The sequence below is a fragment of the Vicugna pacos genome, chromosome 8 (genome assembly GCF_048564905.1).
Source record: "Vicugna pacos chromosome 8, VicPac4, whole genome shotgun sequence".
NCBI classification, from domain to species: domain Eukaryota; kingdom Metazoa; phylum Chordata; class Mammalia; order Artiodactyla; family Camelidae; genus Vicugna; species Vicugna pacos.
In genome coordinates this window covers 72679000-72690988 of record NC_132994.1, presented here as the reverse complement: position 1 = coordinate 72690988, position 11989 = coordinate 72679000, and the positions used below count along the sequence as shown (strand labels likewise).

The 11989-nt window shown below is 44.0% G+C and overlaps 1 protein-coding gene across 12 annotated transcripts in view; it reads left to right on the top strand.

Moving 5' to 3' along the window:
• Positions 1-11989, top strand: part of AGPAT4 (1-acylglycerol-3-phosphate O-acyltransferase 4) — a 109100-nt gene that overhangs the window by 24908 nt on the left and 72203 nt on the right. For 6 of the 12 annotated variants that reach the window (XM_072966143.1, XM_072966144.1, XM_072966146.1 and 3 more), the window contains exon 2: positions 8044-8309. In XM_072966143.1, coding sequence (XP_072822244.1) covers positions 8132-8309 — 178 coding nt within the window. In that variant the 5' untranslated portion in view covers positions 8044-8131. Of the gene's footprint in view, positions 1-40; positions 312-4040; positions 4200-7087; positions 7159-8043; positions 8310-11989 lie in introns of those variants that run through there. The other 6 variants (XM_072966141.1, XM_072966138.1, XM_072966139.1 and 3 more) reach the window with 6 other exon arrangements.

The window sequence follows — 11989 nt, the reverse complement described above, 5'->3', positions numbered from 1 at the left end:
ATCTAGAGTCGGAGGTGGCTTCTATACTGAATGAAGCTCTCTGTTTTGTTTCTGGTGCCAGCTGGTGATGCCGCTGCTGCACGCCTGCTTCTGCAGGCCCAGGGCTGGTCGCAGGCCATCTGCCGCCTCGGGTGGACCTGCGGGCTGCGGGGAGAGCCGCCCCTTCCTCATCTTGCTCCGCCTCCACAGTTTGTCAGCCTTCCCAGGTGTATGACCTGATTGATGGCCACACCACCTGGCAGGAGTCTCGGTGATGAGACACACGACATCCGTCTCCACTCCACGTCCATCCATCTGCCGCACTTGAAAAGGTTTCATTAGTAATTGGAAGAGACTCATTTAAAGCAGAAATGTAGATGCTTCCCATTTGGAAGATTAATTTCCCTCCTTTCATTTCAGTTTTGGGTTTCATAATATTCGAATTTTATGAGGACTTCATAAAATTTGGGGGAAACATCCAGAGATTGAACGGAATTTAAAAATATTCGCACACTCTTGGTTATTGGAAACACAGCTAGCTGGCGGCTCCCTCTGGCGGCGCGGACGCCGTGGGGTCACAGCCCTCCACACCTGCAGACTGTGAGAGAGCAGGACTGGGGTTTGGAGGTGACAGATGTTCTGGAGGGCATGACTGGGGTCTCTGCAGGGCCAACTGGTGGGGCAATAGATCAAAAACTCATGGTCAACCCAGCAGTCAGACAGGGGACTGTGAGCTGCAATATGGCGCAGAAGGCCAAGTGCACGTGGAGCCTAGCCACCTTGGGCTTCCTGTCTTAAGAGCAGCATTAACAGTGGGGAAGAGCCTGAGTTTGGGTTTCAGACATTTACTCCCTAATTGATTTTTCCCATTACCTAGTCTCACTAAACCTCAGTTTCTTCATCTATAAAATGGGGATAACAATATATTCCAGAGTAGGTCTTGGTGATAGTCAATGAGATAACGTGTACTTATTCTGCTGCCCCGGTTACGGCTCAGAAGACCTGATGGTACTAACAACATTTTAATCATAGGTGTCAGAGCTATAGAAGGCCTTAGCGAATACCTAGTTTAATTTCCTTCTTCTTTATTTTTTCTCATGACAGAAAAAGTTATCTCAGTTATCCATCTGGATTCACCTCTGAATCTTGGTTTCCTTGGATTAGATTTAAATGCTCTTTAGAATTTGTTTTTCTCTTATAAGCTGCTCAGAGCAAATATTAAATATAAAATTAGAAGTCTCCATTTTCTATAGACTTAAGTTTTTATCATCCTAAAATCAGACTTTGAAGAGAGGCTGAGGGTTATTTATTACTGGACGTAATGAAAAAGTTGAGTATGATTTATGACTTCTTTGGAGTTTGGTTTGGTTTAATGGACTTCATGTACTGGACAGGGGTACTGGGCAGAGGACTGATCCATCAAATTTTAAAAATAAGCTAATTTTATGTAGGCTCTTGCCAACCCATTAGACAATGATAATTTTTTAATTGAGGAATATATTAGTTAGAGATGGTCCCAGAGACAGTGACATTCAGTCCAGAACACTCTCTCTCCTGTTTTGTTTTGGGCCTTGGGCCAATGTAACTCCCAGAAATCCAGAAACTAAATTTATCCGTTGTTTCTAAGTGCTAGGTGGCTGCCTCAGGCTTCCACAAGTTAGTTGCTGTCCTCTTGGAGATTTTTGCTAAATTTATTCAACCTGAAGTAGAACTTGAGATCTGGATGTTGTAGGACCAGATCCCCCCACCCCCTCCCCACCCCTCCCTGGGACAGCATCCTTGTCCCTTTCTGCAGGAGCACCATTGTCCCTGGGCATTCCCTGCCTTTCAGACCGAAAAGACTGGTCCAGAAACAACGGCCACCAGCTGGCCCCACTTTAGCCGTGCTGCTCTTCGCCAATCCCTGCAGAGTCCTGCTTCCCTTTTCCTCACCTGGTTAAGATGGGGGCTGAGGAAGAGATGAAGCTGGTTCTCCGTAGTCACTACTGAAGGGGAGCCCAGCGAAAGAATGGGAAAGCCTGCCGTGGGGGTTTTCTCTGTCGGAACCTGAGACCCGGTCGATGTGTAAAGGTCTTGGAGCTCCCCTGCTCGATTTCTTCCTGAGGGTGAAGGTGGTGAACCAGACCCCAGGCTGGCTGGGCTGCCTCCGCGTATGCAACTGCCGTTCATGTTTTTAGAGTTCTTGTGATTACCCTCTATATAATTTTATGCCCTTTATCTCTTAATAACACAATGAAAATGTATCCATTTTACTGCAAACCTATTAGAGTGATAAGTCCTTCATTCAATTGTGTTGGTTTCCCATAATTCACTTTGTTGTTTCCTCATCTCAGAGATCAAAGTGGTTTCTAATTTTGGGTGCTCATAAATATTACTTGTTGACTTATCTTTGTGCAGAGAGAATTTTCTAAATGCTAACTTTATCCTTGAGAGAGATTGTCAGAGGTTCGTTTACAGGACCGTGTGGCATGAAGGTGTTTAGGTCTTTCTGTGTGTGTCAGGTCGCTTTCGAAAAAGACTCAGTGGCTGCTCTCACACTGCATATGAGTCCTGTGTTACCTTGTCTCTTTTAAAATGGAGTATTATCGTTTTTAGTTTAGAATGCAAAAAAATTGTATTATTTCAATTTTATCTCTTTTCTGTTTTGTGAACTGTGTTCACGTGTTTGGGGTTAAAACAGCCTAAATAAGGGGTTGTGTAGATTTGAGCAATGATGCTAAATTGCTCATGGGCACTGTCTCAGCAATTCTACTTGGTTTTTTGTTATTTAGCTTTATGTGCTGTTTGTATATTCTGGAAGTTAAGCCCTTGTCAGTCACATCATTTGCAAATGTTTTCTCCCAGTCCGTAGGTTGTCTTCCCATTTTGTTTATGGTTTCCTTTGCTGCGCAAAAGCTTATAAGTTTGGTTAGATCCCATTTGTTTATTTTTGCTTTTACTTCTATTTCCGTGGGAGACAGCAGCAGTTCCACTTAGATTGATTTCTTTGGAAGAAAGCTTTGGCTTCTTCTAAAACCCTGATCTGATTTAGTTCTGTCATGTAACTGTCCAAAACAAACAAGCAAAACCTTTGAAAACAAGCTGGTGAAAGAGCAAATCCCACTTCAGGTTCAGTCTCATCCTGAGTGTTTTCCTAGTTGCAGAATACTGACAGAGCAGAACATGCAAGAATTAACTCAGGTTCGCCTATGCGTTGCCTAATTTAATGCTTTATGTTGAAACTCAATGTGGATCTTCAGAGAAGGATGCAGCTTGAATTTTCTCATGGGGAGATTCAGAGCTTCTTTTATTTGCTTATGTTTCCACTGACGGCGGCTGGGTGGCATATGGTGCCACCTGCTTCCCCACACCCCAGCCCCTGCAGGAGTCCCGTGTGCACGCCTGCTTCTCGGCGCTGGTACCGTTTCACGGTTGAAATGCTGCATGGGAAACACAGCGCAGGGAAAGCATTCTTCTGGGCTGCATCTTCCCTGATTCTGAAGTCGCTTTGTCTCCGCGCTTTGCAGAGATTATTACCTAGTTAAGAAGGTGCAGTCCATGTGAGTTTGTGAATGCATCACTTCCCCTTTCTGAGTCACCAGCAGTAAAGTACAGGTTAGAATTAAAACAGATGGGGGAGGAAATGTTTTAACAAGCTTCAGGGTAAATTAAGGAAAACATCGGGATCTAGATACATAGTGAGAAGGAAAATCAAGTCGGTTTAGATCTCACTGGCTTTCTCAGACATGCCAGAGTAATATATCTTAGCTCTTTCCTCCTTGCCTCTTTCTTTTCTTGAAATGATGGAGAAATTCTCCTGTGATTTGGATGCTCCCTGTGTTCCAGGCATTGTGCTAAGTGTTGCAAATGCTTTATTAGACTTGGGCCTTACAGCAACCTCACGTTGAAGGAATTGCTCTGATTTCACAGATGAGGGAATGAAAATGGGCTACGGAAGTTAAGAAATGGATGTTACTTAAGCTATAAGGTGGCGGAGCCTGGATTTCTAGGCAGCCCTGGCTGATTCGAACGTTCCCTCAGCCATTCCTTGTCCTCTAACAGCTGGCCTCCATTGCCCTCAGGAACAACAGCGCTTGGATTCAAGGTGACCACAGGTTGCCCTCTCATTCCAGAATTGCTCTTGTCTGTGGCTGATGGGCTGGATCTTCACGTCTCCACTCACTTGACAGGGCACACCAGCCTTGCAGTCCTTTCTCTTCAAGATTGCCAACAGCCTGCAGGTATCACTTTCATCACATGAGCTCCGCCCTCTGACCACATCTTACCAGCCACAAGGAGGCTGGGAAATGGGTCCGTCCACTTCTGTGCCTGGAAAGAGGGAGGATCTCATTCTTATAGAAAAGAATAAGAAAGCACGGGGAAGGAAGAAACCACCACGCGTAGCCCTTCGACCTGAAATGAGGGAAACAGGCAAAGAATTTTCCAACATTCTCTCCCGTGTTCATCACTGATCAGACCTTTCTACCATCTTTTCTCAGTGTGGCACTAAACTGGCTAATTACCACCTTCGAGAGAAGGCTTGCCTTTGTTCAAGATGGGTAGGATGGTCCCCCCACCACCAACTGTCCCTCTGGAATAAACTTAAGACATAGAACTCATATTCCCCCACCAGGCACCTCCCTAAATAAGTTAGCCTTGTCTCTCTTTAATAATCAGCCCTAAAACTAAAGTCAGTTTCATTGTGTAACAACCTTATTGTATTCTTCAGTGTGTGATTCCTTCTCTGTTCTTGGGTTTTTTGTTCTTGCATATAAATTTGAGAATTAGCTAAAGTTTTACAAGAAACAATGGCCTCTGGAATTTCGATTGCAATCTATTCAGAAACTGAAATTCAGAAAAGCTAATTTATCTGAGGATAGACGAGCAGGAAGAGGTAAAACAGGCGATTGAACCCCAAGCCCACCCCAGTCTAGGGAGGGGATCTGGGGCAGAAGCAGGCCCACCAGGGCCCGCCTGTCTGTGATCCCTCAGGCTTCCTCTGTGACTCCTCTTGAACATCGCAGTGTGGTGTTACACTCCTAGTATCAGCGAGGGTTTGACTAAAGGGTGTGCTGGTCCTTGGACTTTTGAAGGAAAAAGGTCTTACTTTTACTTCCTAATGCCCTACTTCTTTTTTTAAAAATTGAAGTGTAGGTGATTTACAGTGTTGTGTTAGTTTCTGGTGTACAGCGCAGTGGTTCAGTCATACACGTGCCTGTATCTCTTTCATAGTCTTTTTCATCACAGGTTATTACAAGATATTGAATATAGTCTTTCCCTCTACTAAACCGTAGGACCTTGTTTATCTATTTTACGTATCTGAGTCTGTATCAGCAAGTCTCAAACTCCTAATTTAGCCCTCCCTACCCCTCTTCCCCCCAGGTAACCGTAAGTTTGTCTTCTCTGTCTGTGAGTCTGTTTCTGTTTTGTAAATAAGTTCATTTGTGTCGTTTTTTAGATTCCACATGGAAGTGACCCCCTGTGGTATTTTCCTTTCTCCGTCTGGCTCTCTTCACTCCGCGTGACTATCTGCAGGCCCATCCATGTTGCTGCAAATGGCACATCGCGGCCTACTTCTGCCTGGAAACTGGGGAAGGCAGCGTTTAACTCCCTGCGTTTCCAGTGTCAGCTGACTTCCGTTTCTTAGTGTTCAGTCAGTAAAGCAAAGGATTTATCAGTTACAAGCACTAGGTCCCAGAAACCTAGTGAAGTATCAAACTTTTTCTGGCCAGGCTGTCTGGGAGCTTTTAGTGGCTGATCCGAGGGCAGTGGATAAAGTAATGCATGTTCAACATTAGACTTTTACTGCTGCCAGACTGTAGCCGAGGTCCATCACCCCCGTTCATGTAACTCCTAAAAGTCAGGTGTGCTGAGGGCGAGCTGCCAGCTTCCTGCCTGTTCCTTCAAGAGAGACTGAGTGAAACTCAATCAGGACTGTGACAACCCAGAGATGCATCTGGGCAGTGCCGTCTGGGAAAGGTCAGAGATGGGGTCCTTCCGCCCCCACGGTGTCCTGGTTTTGTGCCAGAGCGTGGAGCTTCTGGAGAGATGGGGTGTCTCAGCTGAGCTGAGCTGAAATCAGGCCAGAAGCACTTTCTGTTTCCCTCTTAGAAACATAGGAATCATACAGTAATACAGTGTGCCTTCCAGATAGTCTGAGCCAGGCTAATGTTTTAGGAGAACGCACCCTTGTGCCCGAGACTGTCCTCAGAACGAACCCCTGAGGCCCAGAAGCCGGCCCCGTTTCCCCACTCTGCACAGAGTTTGGGATGACAGAGCTCACTGAAGGCTGCCGTGGTTTTGGCCCTGGGGGTCGTTTCTGGGCTGCTCCGCAGAGGGAAGTTCTGAGCCCAAGAGAACTGCCCACCCCACACCCCAGGTGCCCAACTGCCCAAAAAACTGCAGGAGAAAGAGCTGGGAGGTAAGACTGAGTTTTAAGATCAGTTACTGACTGTGGCAGCCTTAGGTGAGTCACCCAACCTACGGTCCCTTTCAGTTTCTTACTCTAAAAAGTGGGGTGATGATAAGGCCCATGTCATGGGATTCATCTGAGGCTTAAAATGGGATAATACATGTGAGGCTGTCGTACAGACTTGGGGGGATGTTATTAATAAAGACTGTAATGAAGTCTAAGGCCTCGCGACTGTTCCCGGTGGAAGGTTCACCGACAGCTGGTGCTCTTCCTGGGTGGCCTGCAGTGATGTCCTGCGGTGACGTCCTGCTCCCAGGAGAAGGCGGTCTGTGGTGCCTGATTCTCGGCTCCCTCAGGGTATTTGAGCCTCCTGCCTTTGGGCTGTTCCTCGAAGTCTTTCTTCACCAAACAGGACAGCTCTTCGGTTGTGCCGTTTGGGGGCTGGACACTGACGAGAGGTCTGAGAGGCTGGCTCGGGGCACGTTATGAGTTTCTTCCTGACTCCAGAACTGAAGCATGCGCGTGGGCTTGGGGTGGGGGTGTGGGTGGGGGTGTGTGTAGGTCAGGAGTGTGGGGGGGTTCTCTGGCCTTCCTAGTTGGTTATTTGTTGTTTACTGAAATCTCAAAGTTCATCCCTTGTCTACCTCCATTAAATCATTTCACACAATATATAGATTTCAAAACTAAGCTCCACCTCTGTGCCAGTGACTCTTCCAGGGCAGGGGAGACAGCCGTGAGCTTCCAGGCAGTCACGTGCTCCCGGAGGAGTGCGAGTCCAGCGCAGGAAGGTGAACAGTCGAACCAGTAGCAACAGAGGGTCCTGTGTGGCAACAGGCATCACCCCCGGGGTGGCCCCCAATCTCTCCAGGGCAGGGCTGCATCAGGGAAGTCTGGAGATGAGGAGTGGAGGGAGAGGAGGGGGCTTGGTGGAGGCAGCGAGAAAGGCCCAGGGATTTGAACTCTGGCTGAGCGGCACTCTGCAGCGGCAGGAGCTGTGGTCCCCGGCCAAGCCGCTCAGCCTCCGTGCCCTCCTCTGTATCGTAGTGCCGCCTCACAGGTGTGAGGACAATTAACGGGACTATTCTTTCTTTTTTTGCATTTTTTAAAATTGAGGTGTAGTTGATTTACAACGTTGTGTTAGTGTCACAGGGCTGAAACTGTGCCTGACACTGAAGAAGCACTATGTAAATGTTTGTGAAATAAAACTAAATCGACGATATCACATATATGCAGAATCTTTAAACATGACACAAATGAGCTTATTTACAAAAACAGAAACAGACTCACAGACATAGAAAACAAACTTACAGTTACCAAAGGGGAAAGCGGAGAGGGGTAAATTGGGAGATTGGGATTTGCAGATACAGACTACTATGTACAGAATAGACAAACAAGGCCCTAGTGTACGGCACGGGGAACTATATTCAGTAGCTTGGAATTGCCTACAATGAAAAAGACTATGGAAAGGAATATACATGTGTGTGCATCACTGAATCACTGTGCTGTACATCAGAGACTGACACAACTTTTAAATCAAGTATACTTCAAAAGTTAGTAAGGAAATAAATGAACACACAATGTGTTTAATCTCGAGAGTATATTTTCCTTTTAAGAGTGTTTTTTTGAGAGTACATAATATTTTTTCTAACATTGAACATTGGTCTGTGTTTCAGGCGGATCCCTGAGTCCCGGGCCTTCTTCTCCTCTGGAGGTGCTGTCCTGCAGGTGTTTGTCTTTCGGGGGTAAGAGCAACCGCACATCATGGACCTCGTCGGGTTGCTGAAGTCTCAGTTCCTGTGCCACCTCGTCTTCTGTTACGTATTTATCGCCTCGGGGCTAATAGTCAACACCATTCAGCTCCTCACGCTCCTCCTCTGGCCGATTAACAAGCAGCTCTTCAGGAAGATAAACTGCCGGCTGTCTTACTGCATTTCCAGCCGTAAGATACTTAACGTTTCTCTCTCTGCATCTTCGCGGCTGGTGTGTGTGTGTCAGAATTAGGGCTTTATACACAGGTTCGCGGGGCTTTCAGAGTATGCTGAGTTGGTTTGCTTTGGTTTTGGTTTGTTTCTGTTTGTTTTAGGTTTGAAATGTCTGTTTTACCCTCTTAAAAATGATTATTTTTCTAGTCAATTTACAATGCTGTGTTAGTTTCTGGTGTACAACATAGTGATTCAATTATACATAAATATATATTTTTTATATTCTTTTTCATTATAGGTTATTACAAAGTATTGAATGTAGTTCCCTGTGCTGTACAGTAGGACCTTGTTGTTTATCTTTTTTATATATAGTAGTGTGTATCTGCTAGTCCGAAACTCCTAATTTATCCCTCCCTCTCCAAATTATTTTTGATTGAGTAATGCCAATAGCACGAAATTCAACAGGCACAGAAGGGTATCCTGTGAAAAGTAAATACGCATTCTGTCTGTTTCTCTAGTTTTTCTTCTCCGAAGCAAGCAGTGTTAATGATTTCTTAGTGATCCCTACAGAGATTGTATATGTGTGTGTGTGTGTGTGTGTGTGTGTGTGTGTGTGTGTATGCTATTTTTATAAGGAAATGCATGTGTATATGGCTCTTATGTTTGTACATGTGAACAGGTGAGTCTGTGGATGCGTATAGTTACATATGACATACACATTTTTAAAAACTAAATGGCAATATAATATATTGTTCTCTTGCTTTCCTTTAACTTTTTGAGCTAACTATAGATGCACATGCAGGTGTGGGAAGTAATACAGAGAGATTCCATATACCCTTCACCCAGTTTCCCCCAGTGGTAACCACTTGCCTAACCACAGTATGGTGTCCCCACAAGAAACTTGACATTGACACAATCCACCAACCTTGTTCAGATTTCTCCAGTGTTATGTACAGTCATTTGTGTGTGTGTGTGTTTTACTAGACTATTTTACTAGACTATTTTAAACATGATGAGTTCAATTGGCCTGAATATCAAAAATAAAAATGAAAAAAGATGAATCTGAGTATTGGGGTGTGTAGAGATGAGTTCGGTGTCGACTGACCAGAAATCTATACCCATTCTCAACAGTGCATCATTACCAATTATATATATGGGTGTGAATATATTTTTTAAAATGAGCTCTCTCAGATTAAGCAATTTAAAAATCTGAGCTACCCTAGGTTATGTCAAGAGGCCAAAGTTCTGGATATCTTTTTGAAACCCCTTATATGAAGCAATCAAACTGGAATTTGGATCAAAATCCTACAAGCTGCACACAGTTATCTGATTGGATTGCTACTGATTCAATGAGTTATTTTCTGAACTTCAGAATACTATCTTATGAGAAAAAAAATGATGGAAGCATCCTTATTCGTTATTTCTTTCACTGACTCAGAACTGACAAATACATCTGACACTATTTCTGATATGGTTTGTGTTCTAGACCTACTGTGTCTTGCATTGGAGTGTTTTACATAAATGTTTTGAAAACGTTCATACGATCATAAAGTTATAATTGCAAAAAAATGTATCTTTAATGCATGTCTGTGGCCTCTTGGGTGCAGCCCCCCGTGCAGTGCAGTAGTAGGTGGTGCAGATTTCTTTATCACACATTTCACTCTAACGTGGTCTCTAGGATTTAGGTGTCTATCATGGGTAGAAAAGGGAGCAACCTTTCAGCACAGGACAGAGGCAGTAGGAGATGACCCGAACCTGAACTGTTTGGAGAGAAGAGTTTGCATAATCAAGTGGAGATAATTGCCTGAGATTTATCATTTTAAATGTCTTTTTACACTCAAGTGTCTGTTTGAACAAAACTTAAGTTGAACAAAGCAATTAGCATTGAAACTTGTATTTCAATTGAAACTTGTATTTATATCATTTGTGCACACCTGTGCAGATCCCCAGTTTGCAATTCAAAATCATGTCTAGTTGCATTGTCATAACCCCTTTTTAAATTTCAAACAGATGGTTAAGAACTGGATTTCTCATTTGGGGTCAAGAAATAAGAGATAGGATTTGGGAGTCCCTGAGAGTACTCTGTTTTGCTTTTGGTAGGTAGTGGAGACATATGTATCAATTTTCTTCTAAGGATGCTTTAGCCAGCTTGTTTCTGGTAGAAATTAAGGTGAGTAACACATTCAGAAAGCAAGGTGGATTTTTTCAAAATTATTTATTGAAGTGTAGTTGATTTACAATGTTAGTTTCAGGTTTATAGTGAAGCAATTCAGTTATACACACATATATATTTTTTTCAGATTCTTTTCCATTATATGTCATTATTGGAAATTGAGTGTAGTTCCCTGTACTATATAGTCGGTCCTCATTGTTTACCTATTTTGTATATAGTAATATGTACCTGTTAATCCCAAATTCCTAATTTATCCCTCCCCCACCATACCAGCCATAGTTTATTTTCTATGTCTGTGAGTCTGTTTTTGGTTTATAAATAGAATTTGTGTAATTTTTTTAAGATTCCACATATAAGTGATATCATATGATAGCTGTCTTTCTCTGTCTGACTTACTTCACTTAATATGATAATCTCTAGGTCTATCAATGTTGCTGCAAATGGCATTATTTCATTCTTTTCCATGGCTGAATAATATTCCATTGTGTAAATATACCACATCTTCTCTATTCAGTTATCTGTCGATGGACATTTAGGTTGTTTCCATGTCTTGGCTGTTGTAAATAGTGCTGCCATGAACATTGGGGTGCATGTATCTTTTCAAATTATGGTTTTCTCTGGATATATGTCCAGGAGTGGGATTGCTGGATCATATGGTAAGTCTATTTTTAGTTTTCTGAGGAATCTCAATACTGTTCTCCATAATGGCTGCACCAAACTACATTCCTACCAACAGTGTAGGAGGGCTCCCTTTTCTCCACACCCTCTCCAGCAGTTATTGTTTGTGGACTTTTTAATGATGGACATTCTGACTGGTGTGAGGTGATACCTCACTGTAGTTTTGATTTGCATTTCTCTGATAATTAGCAATTTTGAGCATCTTTTCATGTGCTTGTTGGCAAAGTGGATTTTTAAACATCAAAAATTAATTAAATTATTTAGAATGATGCCAGATGAAACGTAAGCATCCAAGACCGCTGGCATGTCCCCGCCCGGGCAGGGCAGGGCAGGCAGTCTGAATTTACATAAGGCTCAGAAGCACTTGAATCCAGATACATCCCAGCTGGACACATCGCACAGTGCTCTGTGCCTACTGCCCCAGGGGAAGGTTTCCAAGGAAGCAGAGAAATGTCACGCTGCCTGTAGAGGGAAGGAAGGGCTTCTCTCCGGAGGAGCAGTTCTAGCTCCTGGGAAGGGAGAAGGTGGTGGAAGGGGCTTGGCTCTGGCACTCACTGTAGCGAGAGCGGAGCTCACCTGCACCTTTCCCAGCCTCTCCCTTCCTGGTACCCCTGCGTGTGTTAGAGCCAGACTGTGCTCCTTCTTTCTCTCTTTGAACTTGATCTCTGCAGCTGATAGATTTCCTTGTGCGCTGAGTGTTTCACAACCACCACCAAAGATCTGTAAGAGGCAGACTGCTTGGGAACTGTTGATCGTCAAGGGTATACTTGGGGTAAGAGATGGTCAGGCCCTTTCCGTTTGCTTTCACTCTCCTCCTCTTCCCTCTGAGTTAAGATAAAATCTCTT